Raw genomic sequence first — 20,309 nt, 5'->3', positions numbered from 1 at the left:
CAGTATAAAGCTGGTCCTCAGAGCCAATTATCTACAGATCTCCATAAGTTCTCGCGACTAAGTTATGAAGCAAAAGAATGCAAGGATACGTAATAATCAACAGTGGATACGCGCGCACACACACACAAAACAACAACAACAACAACAACCCAGTGTAATCCCACTAGTGGGGTCTGGGGAGGGTAGTGTGTACGCAGACCTTACCCCTACCCCGAAGGAGTAGAGAGGCTGTTTCCGAAAGACCCTCGGCTCAATAAGACAAAAGAAAACAATATTAGTAACACCACAGAAACAATATGAAAGAAATACATATATATATATATATATATATATGAAAAATAAGAACAACATGAAATCAAGAGGAATGATACCAAGCAAAAGCATATTAATCACAAAAAACATCAGCAAAAAGTTACACACAAAACAAAAAACAAAAAATCACAAAAGGAAACAATGCTTTTTAATTGCATTGACATACATCAGCAACCTGCTTAACTAACAGTATATCCTCTACAGGTACAGGATATTTCTATCGTGGACCATAATACAACTTTAGTATTATCAGAGTTATTCCTAAATAAGCAACCTATGAACTCTTCAATAGAAGTGAAGAGCCAAGTTACAAAGTGAACAACGCTATTAGTTACTGAAAATTACATATTAATCATGTAACTCTATAACGAAACACGGAATTATAGGAGCATGGGGCAAAGCAGGATACTGGTTTGCGATCCATGAATTATGAAGGAGCACCGAGATATGAGGCAAGTCGCAATATATCACTGAATATTCCACCGGCTGTCACTTCAGCCCCAGCCCCTGGACCGCGCACTATTAGAGGTTGCTTACAATATCTTTCAGTAGTGAATGCAATTATGTTGTCCGATCCAGAGAGTTGCGCAAATGGATGTTCCTTATTGTATCTCCGCAATTCAACAGTGCCTTTGCCATTGACAACATCCACTGCTCCAACATATCTCAAGACCTTCATGTATATCAACATTTTGAAGATGGATAAGCATAAATACAAGTACGGAAATATAAGCATTACACATGTTCTGCAGCTAAACTGGATTGAGAAAACATAGAGTTGATGCTTGTGACCACTCCAACAGAAATGAAGCACACTTCATAAATCAAAAGTTTTCTTAGCATGCTTCACAAAGACTTCAAAGAATCTATTTTTGGGAAGTAAGCGTATTTTGTTATGGAGCATTGTCATGCATTAAGATAGTGTTTGACATTACTAGTAGAGAAGTCCTCAGATGCAAAAGGATTATGTTGCATTGAGTATTTATCAGTTATCACATAGAGTTCGATCTAGAAAGACATAAACTCAGTACAAATGCACACAAACAGATCAGTCACTTTATTTTGCAAACAAGAATAAAAAAGATTGAAATCATATCAGCTGTCAATAATTAAAACGTTTTACCCAAAATGGGTAATCTGGTTCATAACCAATGACTACACAAATCAGTGATGTTCCCATACAAGATTTAATTGAGCAAAATGAACAATTCGTCCACACTAAGATACTAAGGGCTGTGGTTCCTATATATTATATTACTCCTATGCAAAATTAAATGTTTCATGTTACTTGGCAAAGGTACAAAGATGATGCTTGAAATTTTATTGTTTGACATGAAATGGGGCAATATGCAGAATGTAAAAAGTTACATTTGGTTGCTCAAAATATTCAGGAAAGTTCCAGGTGAATTGTAATTGTTATATAAGCGAAAGCTTGCATCAATCAACTATGCATCGACCCAAACTAATTTTAAAACTTGCGTGATTAGGAAAATTAAAGTAAACTTCAACAGTCTAAAAAGGTATAGAAAACATCAACTTCAATGGAGGGAGTATAGCAGGGTTCATTCAGACAACATTACCATCACAACACTCAAGCTTAATTTTATAAATTCGGAATACTCACTTCCCCCGCATCTTCAGCCTCTTGCCTCTGTTTAGACAACTCTAGATCAAATTGTGGCAGCTGCAGCAAAAAGTCCTCAGCAGATGCAGTAGCCTGAGAAAACCACCAAATATCACTTCACAGAGAACAAAATGCCCGTCCAACTAATGTTGCATGTATAAGCTAATCACTCACCCTTAATGGTTCTGGGACAAGGCTCTGAACCGGGATATCTGAAAGCTGTAGCTCTAATCCACTTTCTCTAGCAAGAATTATCACCTGGATCAGGAAGTTATTGCTTATTAAAAAGTCATTAAGCCATGATTTGTGTAGCATCAATTCCCAGGATGTTGGTTTTCTTGTGGAACTATTTAAGAGAGCAAAATGGCAGGGGAACCAGCAAACTCAAAATAAAATGTCTTTGTTTCTATGATGAGAGGTAAATCTGCACAAGTTAGCAAACACATCAAGGTGCGACCAGGATAGAAGTAAATTGACAGATGCTGTTTTGCAACACTAAGTCATACGTAGGGGTGGCAAATGGGTTGTTTGGGCTGTATTTCCGCAGGTCAAGATGAGTTGACTCATTAAATGGGTCATTGCCCAACCCTGCCTAAAGTTCACTTGGGTTAAGATGGGCTAAAGAATGAGTTGTAATCCACCCCCATCCCACCCCACCCAAAATGACCCAAATCTTTGCAATATTCTCAATTTTTAAACAAGCATATATAAAATATTCTCATATATATAACAATGATTTTTATTTTCATTTTTCGTAAATATCATTCTGGAATAGTTTATGATGATGAATTGTTTTTTCTTTTTTTTCCTGTTGTTTCTTGTCTTATGTTTTGGAATAAATGTCAATCCATGCCTAATGAATTATTTCCTCAATTAAGATTTTTAGAACTTTATTTGATAGTTATTTATCTTATAATACTAACAAAGATCAGAATAACAAAAAAGTAGTAAAATTAGAACTTTCCACCCACCCCGAACACACCTCCCACCACCCCAACCCCCACCCTACCCCCAAACCTCCCACCCTCACCCTAAAATAAAATATTATTTAGAGTACTTTGTTTTCATGTTGTAGATAAAGTATTTTCTTTTTCGTTTCAGCAAAATGAGTATTTTCTTTTTATGATGTAGAAAAAGTATTTTCTTTCATTTCAACAAAATAAGTACTTTCTTTTCATGATATAGAAAAAATATTTTCTTTTTCACAAAATGAGTACTTTCTTTTCATGTTTTAGAAAAAGTATTTTCTTTTATTTCAACAAAAAAAGTGTTTACTTTTTATGTTGTAGAAAGAGTACGGTTGTTTGTTTCAACAAGAAAACGAGTTTTTTCTTTTCAGTTATGAAGCTCAAATTCAAGGTTTTTCTTGTGTGAAAAAAGTAAAGCAGCACATTAGTTCATTTAGGTTTATGTCAATTTTTAAAAGAATAATTGAATTCTTGAAGAAAATAAAGTCCTGAAAACGTTGGGGAGGGGGGAGAGGGGCGCAGGGAGGGGGGGGAGGCACATGAAACATAGGGATTTAGGTGGAGGGGGTTGAAGAGAATAGCATAGAAAAATATTTTCAACTCTCTAACTAAGCAACATTAGAAAATATTTTTCGGAAAAAGTTTTCCACTCACCAACCAAACATGGTAAATTAAGTGAGAAAATCACTCATTTTCTAGGAAAATATTTTCCAAAAAATCTCCTTCATATCAAACACACCCTTAGAAGCTATAAAGGGCAATTGCTATTCATGGGTCAGTTTGGACTGAAATCATGGGCTAATTTGGGCTACTGAAAATAAATGGATTTAATTGGGTTGTGCCCAAACTTAGCCCATCATCAAAGTAGCTCATACCCAACCCATTAAAACCTGAGCGGGTTGGGCGGGTCAAATGGGTTTGGGCCACTTTTGCTACCTCTAAGTCATAGTTGGCATTTAAATCACTACTGGCGCTTCAAAATATTTTTGTCAGCTTCATGCAAACACTAAACCAAAGCAGTAAACAAATTGAAACTGAAGAATGAGATCTCGACTTGGGTTAACACTTGTAACAATGAACGAAACTTATCAGCAAATACCTTTCTGGCAACATCTGTCCCGGCTAGGTCATCCCTCGGATCTGGTTCAGTATAACCCGCCTCTTTCGCCTCCTTCACCACTTGGCTAAAAGCTTTTGTCCCCATGAAGTTATTGAATATGTAACTCAGAGTTCCACTGTCAAAAAAAGAAAAAGAAAAGAATACATGTATGAAATTAATGCAAAGAAATCGAAATACAGAGAGAAATTTTGCATTCGCTGGTGCATGTGGTAGCGAAGACAAGGATAGCGTCATTTCATCAATCTGCTACTTAGGATAGATGAAATTTATCCAAATACCAGAAAATGTATAATCTCAAACCTTAATATCAGTGATACCAACCTAAAAATACCCTCAATCCGCAAAATCTTGTCCCCGGTTTCAAGAAGACCACGTAAAGTGCTAATGATTGGTAGACCAGCTCCAACAGTAGCTTCATAGAAGTAATGAGTATATGATTGTCGCTGCAGAGCTCTCATCTTCAAGTACTGGAAACAATTGAAGGAAAATATGCAATAAAAAGGTATGAGTAGCTTCCTTTACCAGCTATCTATATAATTATCGACGCCTTAGTTGTCTTGTTTTGAGGTATTTTTCAAATAGAGATAAAACAGAAGTTTTTAAAAAGACTCATTTTTCCCATCTTTGATGAAGTGGAAAGCAAAATATAATTAGGAAATGGGGAAAATTTGATTATTGACTTAGTCGATCAAAATGCTTTTTTTCCCAGAGTATTAAGCACTTTTAAGAAGAAAAGAAAATCAAACATGAAAGTAATTAGTAACCTGGTCAAGCGGTCCTGAGTTAGCCTTTTTATTTGGGGTGACCACATGGATGCCTCTGTGCAACCAGTCATAGTATTGGCTTGCGATATGAGAGTCTGCAGTGCAATCCACCAAAACACTGTTTGGGATGAAATGATTTTCACCGACATGCTGAACAAACTTATTCAAGTCGGGCATTTCTCCGTTTTGACTTAGTAGCTCTTTCCATCTTGACAAATCAATACCCCTATGAACATTAACAAGAATGTCTAGTCATCGAGACCCCTGAAGACAGTTCAATAATATCTAAATGACAAAAAGCAGCAGTAACCAGCTGGAAAGGCTAGTGTGGCTTTTGGAACACAAAGCTTCAACATAGTAGCTAGTTGACAAGTTCTATAGCAAGAACGATGTAATGAACATTGGATAGGTGATAGTGAAAATTTGGGAGAAGGAAAGACCAGAAATTAAGTTCCTTGTTAACTTTAATTTAATCTCATTCATTTTCAAGAAAAAATATCTTTAATTTTTCAATCTCAATAGAAGATCTACCATGACTAACAGAAGATTGACACTGATTGAACCTCTGACTCATAAAAATCAGCAGCACAAAAGAAAACTTAGAAGTTCCTTGGTTGCATTGGAACAGAAAATGTCCAAGCTATAACCAAAGAGGACATGGGATCAGCTTAAAGGACCGGAAGAGAGGGAATAAATGTAGTAGATTAATGTGAGAGAGAATGATTGACACTCCCTCATTTCCAATGATTTTGTACAGTGTACTAGCGCATTCCTAGCTAGGATTATAGCATTGAAGAAGTAGAAATGAAGTATGAGTTTTGTTGTAAGGAGAATATGAGTCAACAGGCAAATTTCCAGAAGCAGATACTCCAGGCTTGTTTATATGAACCACAAAAGAAGTTTAGTTAGATGAACCCTTTAGGAACACCTCTTTTTTTATTTTATTTTTCATTTGCCTACTCAGTAGCTGCCCATGTGCTATTCTACTCAAATGCAATTGTTAATTTTATAAAAGAATTTCAAATCAAAAGTTTCCAATTAGCAAGTCCACCCTCCATTCCAGTTTCTGTGACTAACTTCCCCTTTGTCACTCGAAGAAGATCTATCCCTACAGGTAAAGTTACTTGGAAATTCATAAGTTGAAAGAAAAATAATTATCTCTACAATGATTCAACAGATTCGGATAGTTGTCCATTAGAATAGCAATTTTTAAAACCTTAGGTTAAGTTTCTCTGACTTTTTGCACTTTATTGTTTTTTCCCGTACCGCCTTAACGTAACGGGAAGGACCGCAAGATGGTTACTGCTTCTGTCTGAATTCGACATCACGTATGTAACCAAAAAGGAAGGGCGATAGCAGAACACCTTGCACCCTATCAAGGAGGAACATGAGTTTAAGGATTGCTTCCCAGACGAGGAAATAGCTGTCACAGAAGAGGAGGGCATGGAAATTTGACTTTGATGGCACGACTAATCAAAATGGGTACGGAGTAGGGGCATTGCTGATTGCACCTGGGACCCTCCAATAAGTCTATTGGAATTGGCTCTGTATCAATGGAATCTCATCATCCATACATAACGAATTGGTGTGGTATATTCATATCATAATATATGAACAGTAAGAACTAGCATTCTTATTGAGACTATAACTCATAGGGAAGAAAATCGATTTATGGATGGAATCAAATATGCAGTATTTACAGACAAAAGTATTCTGCTTCCATTCATTCTAAGCAGAAAAAGACTCAATCAAAAATTCAAAGCGGCTAAAGAACGCATCTGTCCGATATACATCACTGAGCATTTAGAAGAAAGATGGATTTTCAAGACTTACGAGCCGCTCAATATCATTGAATCTATTCCAATTATACCCATCACACGCAAGTCAATGTTGAACTTTTCCTTTAAGATAGCTGTCTGCCAATGAAAACAAAAGGTGTTAAAAGTGTCTGTTACAAAATTTCATTGAACACTTGCCAAAAACTATTCTTTTCATCATTAAACAGAAAAGAAAACAATTATTAAGAACATTGTTTCCCGAACCTCAAGAACATTCATCATATAATAGCAATAAAGTACCTGAAATTATAATCAACTTTACCAAGCAAGACGCTAGAGCTATCAGGAAAAAACGAGAGCACAAAAATTCAACACTGAGCTCCAGTGTGCAGAAAGGATCAATACATAAAAAACTTGATAAAATGATATACTTATGGACTACTAGGTATGCACTAAGCAATGCAAGGGTGGTAATAAAGAGTTTCTTAAACTTACACAATATAACCCACAAAAACCATGCTTGATATATCCTGAAATATATTTATTTCCGATTTTACGGTTCATTTCATTTTCGGATACCCTATGGTAAGAAACTAGTTATCAGTGGGTGGATAAGTCTGAGATCTGGAGAGTCGCTAGCTTTAGTGAACCCTAATTCGTCTGTAAGATGAGTACTACGAATTGAAATGAGAGATACCTCAATATATCAGAGCATACAAGGAATCCAACAAATTAGAGATTAAGCATGTTAGTTGATAATCTTTGTTTTCCTTTTCTCCTTTTCCTTTTTTAAGGAAGAATCAGAATGCATCACGAATTATAGTGCATCCCTTTGACAGCAACAAGTGGTTAAGCATCCAAGATAGCATTATTTACACGGCTAAAGAATATGAGTGCAAAAATTCCAGTGTTCTGTGTACTTGGTTTATACCACTAGTGACAAAAAAGAATGTGGCAACAGAGGAAAGTTCTTATATTACAAGGAGATGATCCATGATACAGGCAAAGAATCAGAATAGCCGACAAACATCATATATCATATAAAAGAAGGAAATACAAACGCAAGATGGCAAAATGTAAATGAATTTCTAGCAGCAAGGACAGTTCAAATAATTCCATTATCCATTATAAGTGGTAATTAAAAGTTGAAGGCGACACCTAATTATATCCTGAACGTTTTACCAGTATGATGACTCTAAAAGGTTGTGAAATTGAACTTAGGCTTTGCCTGGAGATGACTGCATACTTTGCTCCAAAAATCTACCTTTCAAATTGTGAAGGATATTTATATTTGGAAGGGTGGGAAATATTAATATGCTCTTCTTAATTTAACTTATGGACTTTAATAGGAGAAATAAATGATACCCAATAGAAGAAAGCATATTTAAAGTTCAATAGGTGTAGAGAAAACAAAATATAGAGATCGAAATAGCATTAACTTGAATTGACAGACCTGATCCTTGAGCTGGTCTAGCAAAGTACCCCCTATCAACCCTGGTCCAATAATGCCCACAGCAATAGTAGTTCTTGACAAATAAAATCTTGAGTGCACAGCACGTAAAGCCCTCACACAGTGTTCGCGTTTAACAACTACTGTGACGTTGTACTCTGAGCAACCTTGAGCTATAGCACGGATATTGATATTAGCCTGCAAAAATGAAGTGCTGAATCTTGAAGTTCTTATGAAATTCAAGAAACTAGAAGAAGTTGAATTCTATACTCATATTCCCCTCGTCATCTTTCTATGACTCTCGATTGACTTTTATCATGTCCTTTTTTGATGAAAAGCATCATACAAATTGCCAAAAGCAGCAGCAATCAAAGCCAAGTTAAAAGCTCATAAAAACTGAAAACCAATTTACATACTAACAAGAACAGTATGGTAGTTAGCTACGAAATCCACCCATGTGAGCTTCACATAGCTGGTACCAAATCTGCATAAAGGAAAAAGGGTTGCAGTAGGTTGACAACCTACATAAAAGTAGTCAAAATATCATAATCCTCTAACGGTGAAGTATTCAAATGAAATCGGCCCTATAGAGTGGAATGGATACAGAGATCAATGTAGTGGGCCTCAACTAATTTGGTAATCTTAAGGAGTAGTTGATTGATTGATATCGTAATTAGAGAATCCTTATGGCATAGATCTAAGTGCTCATAACAGTCGCAAAATAACTGTAGATGAAATGCAGGAGAACATTAACTCCACAGAAGATACAACCAAACAAATCGTCAAACATAAACCCTTTTTAGAATTTAATGTGGTTTGAAAATTTACCACTTAACTCTACACAAGACACACCTATATACAATAGATAAATTTTGTCTTTTTCAGTTTAAAAAGACTGAAAATTACCAAACCTTAGCAAGTGCACTAAAAAATGTAGCACAAACTCCAGGAGTGCTTGCCATTCTCTGACCAACAGCAGCCAAAATGCTACAGTTCGGAATCACCGAAATCTGGGAAGAAATGAAGTCATTATCACGGTGATCAAAGAAGTTCTTAATAGGATAGATGAAAATAATGTTAAAACACCAAGTAAGTGACACAGAGAAGCAGAAATCAATGAGCTAAATACGATATCTGAAATTACGATTTACTGTACCCAAGATCCCACAACTAATTTTCGTTAAGTATTTAGAAAGAAGCACATCACACTGCCCCAAAACCAAGTTCAAATTTCATAAAAACCTACACCAAAACCGGCTGAGATTTTTGAGATTCTAACAAATGGAAAGAGTTCTGAGTTTCCTTATTCGTCTAAGCTATGCTTTTAACAGAGGGAGGTTTGGTGAAGCAGCATCATGTGCAAGATTAGTTTCTTTCTTTGTTGCCTTTACTTTGTATAGTATTTTAAGATGGAAACACCTATGGAGTGTTTGCATATGGCGAAGTTTTTACAAGAATTAGCCCAGAAAAAATGTAGCAGTTCTGCCACGCGTTCATTTCTGAGATGTCTATGGGATCTGAAAGTAACTACCATACTTTTCCTCATTTCTCCTCCTCTTTTCTGCAATTATAAGTTTCACACAGTTCATGACTTCAAGATCCTCTCTTTGCTTTCAATTGCCTGATCATCCTGTCTTCATTATAGCAGCATCAAGCAGAGTTTAATGATTACATCACTGCTCAATGCTCATCAGCACCCTAAAAGCTGTTGTTCCAGTCATTCCTTTCTTATGTGCATCAAACCACCACTAGACTAATACGGCTTTACTAATTCTTAAGCTTTCTTGATTGAGCTTCTCAAGTCTTAAGTTGGAAAAACCGGAATCTACAGCCCCAAAATCCGTCTTTTCAGATCTGCTAGTTAACTAACTTGTTTAGTGCAACAAGAGGAACAACTTTCACGGATGTTCTATCTTGGATGGAGATAAAGGCTCAATCACAATAAGTGTTTTTTTGGTCTTTCCAATATAATTAGCACCATAACTTTTTGTGGAATTCTTCTGAAGTATACAACTCATCATCCCTATAGCTCTGAGCCACATGATGCGTACTGATCATCAACATATGCCCTAAAGTCTCCTCAGAAACAACTTCTGAAGCTTTGTCACAACACTTCTTTATTATGTATTTTTCTATTTGCCATTCTGGAACATCTAAAACAAACATGTTATAAGATAACAGGTATAGCGGAGCGTATATAGGGTTGACCTTGCAACCGCAATCAGGAAACAGAAGGCGCAATACATGCAAAATGTTAACTATAAGATGGTGACAAGAATTCAATATAACATCATTCCTGCTTCTTCTTTTTTTTTCCCTTTTGCTTATGCAGATCCACAACCTTTATAAATTAACTATACAAATTGAATCAGAAAACGCAGAATACCTGAGAAAGGCGCCCGGCACTCAAAGCCTGACCAAACCTAGACTCTAAAACATCAGCAACAGCTTTCACTTCTTTTTCAGGCACAGCAAAGCACACTGAATGCTCACTACTAGCCTGTATCATAGCACTCAATTCTATTTCATGAAGTTATAAGCATCATAAGTTTAACCCGCTATCAAAGAATTAATTTACCTGGGATATCATGATTACGTTAGCACCAACATCTTTTACTGCAGCAAAAATGTCACTAGCTGTACCAGGAACACCAGTCATTCCGGTTCTGCAGAAGGTAACCGACTTTGTGTAAACAAGGAAATTTGTGAATATTGTTATAACAAACAGTATGACTGGATCCAGTGCAGTCCTAATCCTCCACATTTCTTTTTGACAAGTAAACTAATAGTCCTACCCCTCAACATTCACTAGAGCCAGATTGTCAATTGTTGCAAATCCTTTGACAGGGAATACTGATCTCTGTCCATCCTCATATTCATTATCAGTGGATCGGCAGATCATTGTTCCAGGTGCAGCGAGGTTAAAAATATTTTTTATAACAATCGGAATGTCATATTGCATCACTGGAACAATTGTCCGTGGATGCAAGACATTTGCACCAAAATATGACTGCAAAAAGATAAGAAATTTGATATTAGAAAGTGCCCATGACATCTCTTGTTAACTTCAGCAATCCCATAGAATCACGACTTCACCATTTCCCACGCCTCTTGATAAGATAGTGTCTTCAGGATTACGGCCTCACTTACTGCAAATGAAATATTGTTTTAGCTGTCAATCATCGTAAACTTCATTTTGGAAGTTCATCATTGATTTAGAAGTAAGAGGGAATATTTGGGTAACAAATAGAGAACAATAATACTTGATATAATATTTAGCTAGGGGCACGTCTTAATATGTTTCAGATCGGGAAAAGCATGCAATGAGTGAGGAAAAACCTTTTCTTGGATCAGCACTATAGACACCATCAACATCTGTCCAAATTGTGACTTGACGTGCTTTAAACAATGCCCCCATGATAGCTGCAGAGAAATCACTTCCATCTCTTTTCAAAGTGGTAGGAATATTTTGGGGAGTGCTAGCTATAAAACCAGTTGCAATGATAGTCATTGATGGATTCTTAGAGTACCATTTCTCAAGTCTTTCCCCTGACTTTAGATAATCTGGATCAACTTGATTAGAGCTCGTTGGGTTCACAATGAGTACCTCTCTTGTGTCCATCCATTTAGACTCTACACCATTCTGCAAATATAGGAATTTGAAAATTTGCATCATAAACATACAAAATTTTAATTTGCATAACTAGCAGATACAAAGCTTTCTTAAGACCAGAAGAGATCAATGTGAGAATCACCATTCTGACAACGGATGACAACAACTGAGCAGACCATAACTCCCCATGCCCAGCAACAAAATCAGAGAAAGATTCTGTTGCATGACCAGCTGCAATACAATTAAGCTATTTTGTGTCAGTTGAAAGCAAAAGAAAGAGGTTTGGTTCAAATTCAGATACTTCAGGAAAAACCTAGTCAACTGAAGGAACTTTAGCATGGATACAATTAAGTTCTAGCAAAAACAAGAGACTGAAGAATGACCATTATGCCAACATTAGCTTCATAACTACAGCTCTGACAATAACCAGAGAGTGAAGCAAAGACCATATTGCACCATTTGATGTCCTTCTTACCCGCATGCAAAGTAGTGGAGGGAAAAGACAATTCAAAATACTCCAACAGAATCTTGTTTCCTTTTAAGTATTATACAAAAAATTAATAATATCTGACAATGGAGCTTTCCACGAGTAGTCTCTGTTAATAAGTTCTTTTTCTATTGATTTTTCCATATTTATGAGCATAGAGGCTCTGGCAAGTGTTTTTGTTGAGACATTCTACAAATAAAGAGGGAAAGCACAAGCTACCAATATATATTGCACGGAGCATGGCTTTTAGGTTGTTGATGTCATGATGAAGACGAGATAAGAAACTAGCAAGCTCATCCCCATCAAGTAGATCAATCGCAGTTAATTTGTGTTTTTCTAGAACAGCGTCCAATGCAGTTAGGTACGAGTCATCTCGTGACCGGGCCTTTTGAATCAGATCATACATCATATCTGTGACTTTTGACATTGCAGACACAACCACCAACTTTCTTTCTGATTGGTCCTGAACTATTACATTAGCAACGTTGCGAATTCTTTCAGAGGTTCCCACACAGGTACCACCAAATTTATGAACAGACCAGCTGTCACCTCTAGGAAGCTGAGAACTTTCTATAGCTCCATCCAATAAGTATTCTGCCAAAATATCAAATGGGAGAATGGGAAATCAATAACTGAAGAAAATCACACAAGGATGATACTCAAGGTTTCAACATATATTAACCTTCACTTGTAACAGCAGCACGTATGCCGAACTTCAACTCTGCTCTTTCCCATTTTGAACTAAAACACATCAAAACAAAGAAAGGCGTTAGCAGTATATAAAACATTAAGCTATAAGAAATTCTCAAAATAAAAAGAAAACTTGGCGATCATATCATGGGATACCCATTACTTACTGTTGAATCGTGTGTCACCTCACAATTGTATGATAGTTGAAAAGGAAACAGGTTATTATTCATCAGTTGCTCTCGGACTCAAGAATATGCTCGAGCAAAATTTTGGTTTTACGTCACAAAGAACAAATCTTTGTACTATCACATATAGAACATGGAATTAGGATAAATGAATATGTCTATTCTCATGCCTTAGATACCTTAATATGATTACCGTTGAGACAACTAATTAACTTGTTGAAACAATTTTTGTAACACTTCTCATTAGTTGGATGAAAATATAGATCACTTCATATAGCAATAATTCCATATACAATATTACAAAGCGTAATCTTGAAGCTTAAAAAAAATAAAACAAATAAAAACTTTAAACTGAAGTGCAACAGGGTAAAATTTTAAAGTATAGTCAAAATAAGAGGGATAAATTTGGTGCTTTTTCCAAAGTATTTGTGACACATGATATCTACAGCTCCCCAGTCGATGCTGGAGCTCCATTAAGGTTAAGGGCAACAATTGCTAATGGCAAAGGTACCAACAACCAAAAAGAAAAAACCGGTGTAATCCCACAAGTAGGGTATGGAAAGCAGAGGCAGTGCCAGGATTTGAAGCTAATTACTTAATAATTTGTGCATATTCAATGAATTTCTTAAGACAAATATAAGGTTTGGACCAAAACTACTGGGTTCGGCCGAACTGTAGCCGAAGGTCCAGCTCCGCCCCTACAGGAGATAATAGTGTATACGCAAACCTTACACCTACCTTGTGAAGGTAGAGAGGCTCTTCTCAATGGACCGTCAGCTCAAGGAAAGCATGGAAAAACATGGAAAAGAAATACGGCGGTGGAAAAGCCCCAAAATATAACAAAGTTTAAAATTAAGATACTTCATTTGAACTTTTTCTCTAAAATGTTCACAAAATGTGAGAGGGAATATATATATAAAAAAACACTAACATAAATACACGTAAAGTGAGTACCCACAAATACATTAGAGAGTTGAAAAAGAAAAATAGAAATAACGAAGTTTACTTGAGAAAAGGAGAGCATTGCAGTTGCAGGAGTGAAAATGGATGTGTCCTGTTAAAGGCAGCCATTTTCTTCCCCTTGGCCTTCAAATACGTTCGTCGTAACAATGGCGGATTTGAGGAGAGTTTACATGAATAACATGGCGAAATGGAGGATGATAACGCCATTGTTTTTGTTGATTGAGAAAAAAATGAGAGTGACAAGTACCACAGTGAGTGGGTCACTATATATATATATATATATATATATCCCCCTCTCCCTCTCTGTTTGTTATTTGTTGTATTATGTTACTTTAAATATAACATTTATTTTAATTGTTACTATTTAAATTTTATTGTATTATAATATTATATTTATTGTTACGTAATGAGGAAAAAGGAACGGTGTGGTCGCGTCATTATTGTATTTTTTCTCTTATCTTGCCCTTCCTTATTTAAATAATTCTATTTTATCATTTATCATATATTTTTATATAATAATTCTACCTCGTATCTTACTTTTTCTAATATTGTAAGTTTATTTTTTATATTATTGATGTTTGACATTATGAAACTGTTGGTATATACTATTAACCTTGCGGTTTAGACATAGTATTTTGTTTTATTCTTTATGTAACAATTGTTTATTTAATTCAATAAAGTACTATTTTAAATAGATCATTTGTTACATGTGTGTCCTTTTAGTTATGTAGTAGATAATTTAGTGTATGGAGTCTTAGCTCATGCAGAGAAGATTAAATTGTCGGTTCTCACAATTAATAAATTATGTTCACAATTAAAGATATTATTGTACAAAATATCTTGATGATTGTAGCACAAAATTATAGTATAATTTGTCTTTGATTATGGGAGTTGTTTTATTCCAACTTCTTGTGCTAGTATACTTAGTGTATATTGAACGGACCAAATAGAGAAAAGATAGTTTTGTACTAAATATATATAAAAATATTTTCTCTAATTCATTAAATGAGCTTATACTCTTAATCTTGATATAATTATTATGATCAATGTAATTTGTTTATTGTTTTAATTTATCAAAAGGTACGACTCTATTCAAAGTTAGTGTATGCCTAATAGATTGGACAATAACGAATAATATTTGTGAAATAATAATTAGTTGATAAAATCCATGATTCGGTTTTGAGTTTGATGATATCCATTTATGTAAGCTTATAAGTTTTCATGTGAAACCCCGACCGATGAATTTTGTATCCGTCACATGAAATTGTTTAAGCGGAATTGTAAAGGATTTAATTAGTTGATTAAATTAAATTTTCAGTAATTTAATTTAATTAATTGGTATTTGAAATCTTAACATGGGGAGTTAAAATAAATGTAACTGAATTTTCGAAATTCACATTGAGGAATTAATTCATGTTAATTTCGAATTAATATTGTAATTAGTAGTCTCTTATTATTTCTGTGGTCCCTCTATCTAGTAAAAACCTGGACTGACTTGGGTAAAAAGTAACTTGGGAGAAAAGTCATCTTGTAGAGTTAGAGTAGGATTCTAGTTGTGAAAGCAGAATCTTATACGTTTTTGGAGCCCTATTTTTGGCTAAAAACGTGTCTGCTTAAGGAAGACAATATTCACACAATAACTTACCTTTTAGAGTTGTATTGTTCTTCCCACTCAAACCAAACTCGTCCAAGATTTTACTAGGCATATAACAGAAGAAGACTGCAGCCCTAAATTCTTGTTGTGTGGAGAATTTATCCAACGATTCAAGAGGTTAGTGCTTCTAATCTGAAAATTATAGCATTGTCTAGTTTACATGTATTTGATGCCTGAATTGTATGCTTGCTCCCGCTGCGCATATTATATTAGAAACGAAAACAAATAATACAATCTATCCAAATATTATGTACATCAATATAATGTAGTAAACACAATACATTACTATACGATACATTATGAAACGATACATAACAACCATCCTAACAAGCTATAAAACAAATACTACTTCTTTCATCCTGCTGATTTAATTAAGTACAAAGTTTAAATAAAATTGTGTTCATAAATTATAAATATTCTTATAGTTATAAATTATTTCATTACGAATAAAATAAAAAATTTAAAATTAAGTAGGTATAATATTTTTTTAATAGATTAAAAGAATAAAATAACACAGAGAATGGAGGAGGAGTATTTTTTAAAATTACTTTTTCGAATTGCTTTACTTTTCAACACGTGGGTTCAGTGGTGGGATTGGTTCGACTGATAGTTAGCAGTATTTTTTTAATTTTATGCAAAAATAATCAGATAATAATATATTTTTTGTTGTTCATTTTTTATGACAATAATATTCATTCAGTTTGCAAAGACCTCAATTATTTCATAGGCTACCTTACATATATGAAATATCCAACCTTGACTTAATTTTTGAAATGCAAATTACACACCTTGATTTTGTAATCAAATACTCTTTTCTATTTCATACATTCTTCCTTTAAATTAGTTGCAGTATTGAGGGGTTAATTTTACTGATAGTCACTCAACTATGTTTTAATTTTACTAAAGTCACTTAATTATTTTTTTTCACTTAAAAGTAACTAAACTTTCACATTGTCACTTAAAAGTCATTTTAGCTCAAACCCCTACCATAAATGTGACATGGCATAAAATTAAATGAAAAAAATCCAAAAATAAATATCACATAAGCTTAAATGGATCATACCCACTTTAGATCCATTTCTTCCTTAATGTGATTTGACCCATAACCCAAATGCTTTCAATAAAAAAATATTAAATTTCACATTAGTTTAAAATGATTATCATATACTACAAAATTTTGCCTTTTCTGTTACATAATGTGCATTTATATTATTCTATACTAAAAAAATTCTTATCTTGTTTGTATGCCCCATCCGAGTCATTTTATAACTCTACTGAAATTAAAATACTACTATATCCAACTCATATAACAAATTTATAATTTTCTACTGAAATTAAAATAGTATTATATTCATCTTACATAACATATTAATGTATCATAAGAATACAAGAATAATAATAAGGCTAATAAGAGTTTATTTTCACAATGAACATGCAATTACAGACAATCTATTGCAATTGTTTAGATAAAAGAAATATTGTATTTGTACGATAAAAGTCCCACAAAAAAATCACAAGACCTAATTTTATTAGTGCTGTGTGTTTTTTCCTCCTATTGAAACCCATTTGGGTTATGGGTCAAATCACATTAAGTGAAAAATTGATCTAAAGTGAGTATGGTCCATTTAAGCTGATGTGACATTTACTTTTAGATTTTTCTCATTAAATTTTATGTTATGTCATATTTATAGTAGGGGTTTGAGCCAAAATGATTTTTAAGTGACAATGTGAAAGTTTAGATACTTTTAAGTGACAAAAAATTATTAAATAACTTTAGTGAAATTAAAACATAGTTGAGTGACCATCCGTGAAATTAACCCCAATATTGAGCACAATTGCTGCAAATTCGATAGACATGAAGTTACGTCTGGCTAATATACAATTAAATTTGAAGATTCCACAGTATTTTTTTTTTTTTTTAAAAGTAGTATTACAATAGTTACTTTTTAAGTACTAGCCACATATTAATTCATTATTTCTGTAACTTTCGTATTATACAAATATAAATTAAGGGGGAAATTGTGTTTGGTATAGGTCTCCACAATTTTTTTTTTTTTTTTTTTACGGGCACACAATTCCTACAATCAGGAAAAAAAGTAAAAATAAAAAAGCGAGACATTAAATACATGGTATGTGTTTGACTAAAAGTGTTAGACCTTTTTATTAAACTAGTTAAATAAGAAGATTTGAGGCAAATCCTAGCCATAGATAATTTATCCTAGATATGAGATAGAAGATAAGAATAAACAAGCATAGCTAAACATAAAATTTGGCTATAATCACGATTGAATTCCATAATGTAAGAAAAGGATGGTTGCTTCCATATTATTAAATGATAGCGAAGAATACATAAATGAAAAGAGTCACCATTCTTGAACAAGAGTGACCTCATTACATTTGACATAATTAAACTACAGATGAATACCGAGATTCTAAACTCTTTTCTCCTTTCTTCTTGGCGAGGAACCTGAGATGAAGGCCCATCTTCATCTTGGGAGACATGTATGTGTGTGTTCCTTTTAGCCCCTGGCCTTCAGTTACTCTCTTCCATGATATTTATACAAAAATACTTTCTTTATCTAGCAGTCCTTAACCAGAGTACCTAAGTTCTTAGAATATATTGTAGAATATTCCTCTAAAATGTCTAAATGTTAAACTAGCCGTTCGAGTTGAATTGAATACTCGACCTCGACCGTAGCTGAATCATGTATTGCTTCCCATACGTGACCTCAGCTTGGTTAATTTTTGGTCCTTCTTATTTAATAAGATTCTTTTGTTCAAATTTTGACATATACAATGTGAAGCATAGTTGATTGCTTCAGATATATATTCTCTAAAAATTGAAAGCAATAAATACAACAATCATACTCATTATCGAAGGCTAGACCTGCCCCGTTGATTCTACCACATGTGTAATAAACATATCATACAAAACCCAAAATAATTTGGTATTAATAAGTTTTAATTATATATACGGAAAAGGACCTAAAATGTCCCTTTACTATATGAAATAAGATATTCTAGCCCTCGTTAAAAGTTGACCCCTTATCTGTCCTTGTCGTCTAAAAATGGACTCAAAAAAATCCTTCTTCTCCACTAACGGAAGACTCTAAAATCCACGTGGAATTACATTTGCCTAATTAAAAATTCCAATCCTAATTAAAATGCCACATGAATTTAAAAATACCCCAACTCCTCTTATTTCCCTAACCCCCTACCCCCCGGGCCCACCCCAAAAAAAGCCCTAGAATTCCCCATTCGCACCCCAAACTCCAAAACCGCCGAGCCACTTTCCTCCGCCCTCTCGCCGCCGTTGAAGCACCTGAGAAGGTAGTCCAGCTCGGTGATGAAATATCCAATTTAAGCCTCGCTGACGCTCAGAAACTCGTCGAGTACCTCCAGGATAAGCTCGGTGTTACAGCCGCATCCTTCGCTCCCGCCGCCGTCGTCGCCGCCCCTGGCGCCGCCGCCGAAGCTGCTGCTGTGGTAGAGGAGAAGACTGAATTTGACGTAGTTATTGACGAAGTTCCGAGTAATGCGAGAATTGCTACAATTAAGGCTGTTAGGGCTTTAACTAGTTTGGCTTTGAAAGAGGCTAAGGAATTGATTGAAGGATTGCCTAAGAAATTTAAGGAAGGTGTGTCTAAGGATGAGGCTGAAGATGCTAAGAAACAGCTTGAAGAAGCTGGTGCTAAAGTTTCTATTGCTTAAAATATGAATTTGTGGTAAATGTTTTATTCTTATTTTGTTTTTGATTATCTTTGGCAAAATTGTTGTACTTTTTTTGTGTTTTTGTAAGAGAATTCAGTTGTTAGATATAGTTTGTTCCCAATTTTCTAAAATGAAGATTTTCTAGCCGTATTTGCTTATGGTTCTGCAAAGTGAAGGATAGAGCTTTGGTTTTTGAGTTCAGTTACTCAGTATTTTCCTCGACAACGACGACGACGACCCAGTATAATCCCACAAGTGGGGTCTGGGGAAGTAATATGTACGCAGACCTTACCCCTACCCCGAAGGGTAGAGAGGTTGTTTCCAGGAGACCCTCGGCTCAAAAAAGCAACAGGAGCCGATATATTAGTACCATAAAAATGCATAATAAAATACCAGTAATATAAGAGATATGAAATACAGAATACGAAATAGATGGTTGGTATAGTACAACTAGCAGGTAAAGCTCTGCATCAATAGACAACCAATGACATTCTTAATCTAACTCCTAACTGGCTAGTCTCACTCTATTGTGCTGTAGAAATATTCACAATCAATATTTTCCTCAACAAACATAGATATATGTATGAAAAGTCACAAAAATTTCTACAATTATTTGATTCAGGAATATAATTTCAAAATACAATGAGTTTAGTGTTAAAAGCTCGACAGATTAGATTGCCCGGGGTAGAGGTTGGGGTATTTTTAAATCCATGTGGCATTTTAAATTAGGATTAGAATTTTTAATTGGGCAAATGTAATTCTAACTTTTAACAGAGAGCTATGATGTCCTATTTCATATAATAGAGAGGTATTTTAGGCCCTTTTCCGTTATATATATTATATGATGGTATTTAACTACATATAAAGTTTAATAGTTACTTAGACTTTATATATTATATTAGTAATAACAAATTGTGAAAAGAGTGAGTCAAAGATAGTTTGACAAAGAACATCATACTAGGATTTAAAACTTAAATAATTTAATGAAGT

General features: G+C 34.5%; 1 protein-coding gene and 1 pseudogene across 1 annotated transcript; one reads left to right on the top strand and one right to left on the bottom strand.

Moving 5' to 3' along the window:
- Positions 1-438: 438 nt before the first annotated feature.
- LOC104249651 (bifunctional aspartokinase/homoserine dehydrogenase 1, chloroplastic-like) lies at positions 439-14,192 on the bottom strand. The gene is made up of 18 exons (XM_009806125.2): positions 13,998-14,192; positions 12,799-12,857; positions 12,336-12,710; positions 11,772-11,860; positions 11,356-11,659; positions 11,113-11,165; positions 10,812-11,026; positions 10,595-10,682; positions 10,403-10,516; positions 8,928-9,026; positions 8,020-8,214; positions 6,622-6,704; positions 4,789-5,014; positions 4,346-4,491; positions 4,004-4,139; positions 2,111-2,194; positions 1,937-2,029; positions 439-985 (listed from the first exon to the last, which is right to left on the bottom strand). Exons 1-18 carry the CDS (start codon positions 14,159-14,161, stop codon positions 740-742), a joined length of 2,769 nt encoding a protein of 922 aa, XP_009804427.1. The 5' UTR covers positions 14,162-14,192; the 3' UTR covers positions 439-739.
- Positions 14,193-18,795: 4,603 nt separating this feature from the next.
- Positions 18,796-19,450, top strand: LOC104249654 (large ribosomal subunit protein bL12c-like; annotated as a pseudogene).
- Positions 19,451-20,309: the final 859 nt, after the last annotated feature.

The sequence above is a fragment of the Nicotiana sylvestris genome, chromosome 6, assembly GCF_000393655.2.
Source record: "Nicotiana sylvestris chromosome 6, ASM39365v2, whole genome shotgun sequence".
Lineage (NCBI taxonomy): Eukaryota > Viridiplantae > Streptophyta > Magnoliopsida > Solanales > Solanaceae > Nicotiana > Nicotiana sylvestris.
Note: the sequence above shows the minus strand (reverse complement) of the source record. Positions and strands in the feature narration are given on the sequence as shown.

Bases quoted from the DNA above. Each gene is read 5' to 3' on its own strand.
- LOC104249651 (XM_009806125.2), bottom strand. From the start codon at position 14,161: ATGGCGTTATCATCCTCCATTTCGCCATGTTATTCATGTAAACTCTCC. The intron at 12,711-12,798 runs GTTAATATATGT...ATATTTTGGCAG, and splicing joins TGCTGCTGTTACAAGTGAAG to AATACTTATTGGATGGAGCT. The intron at 4,140-4,345 runs GTTGGTATCACT...TTTTTTTGACAG, and splicing joins CGGATTGAGGGTATTTTTAG to TGGAACTCTGAGTTACATAT.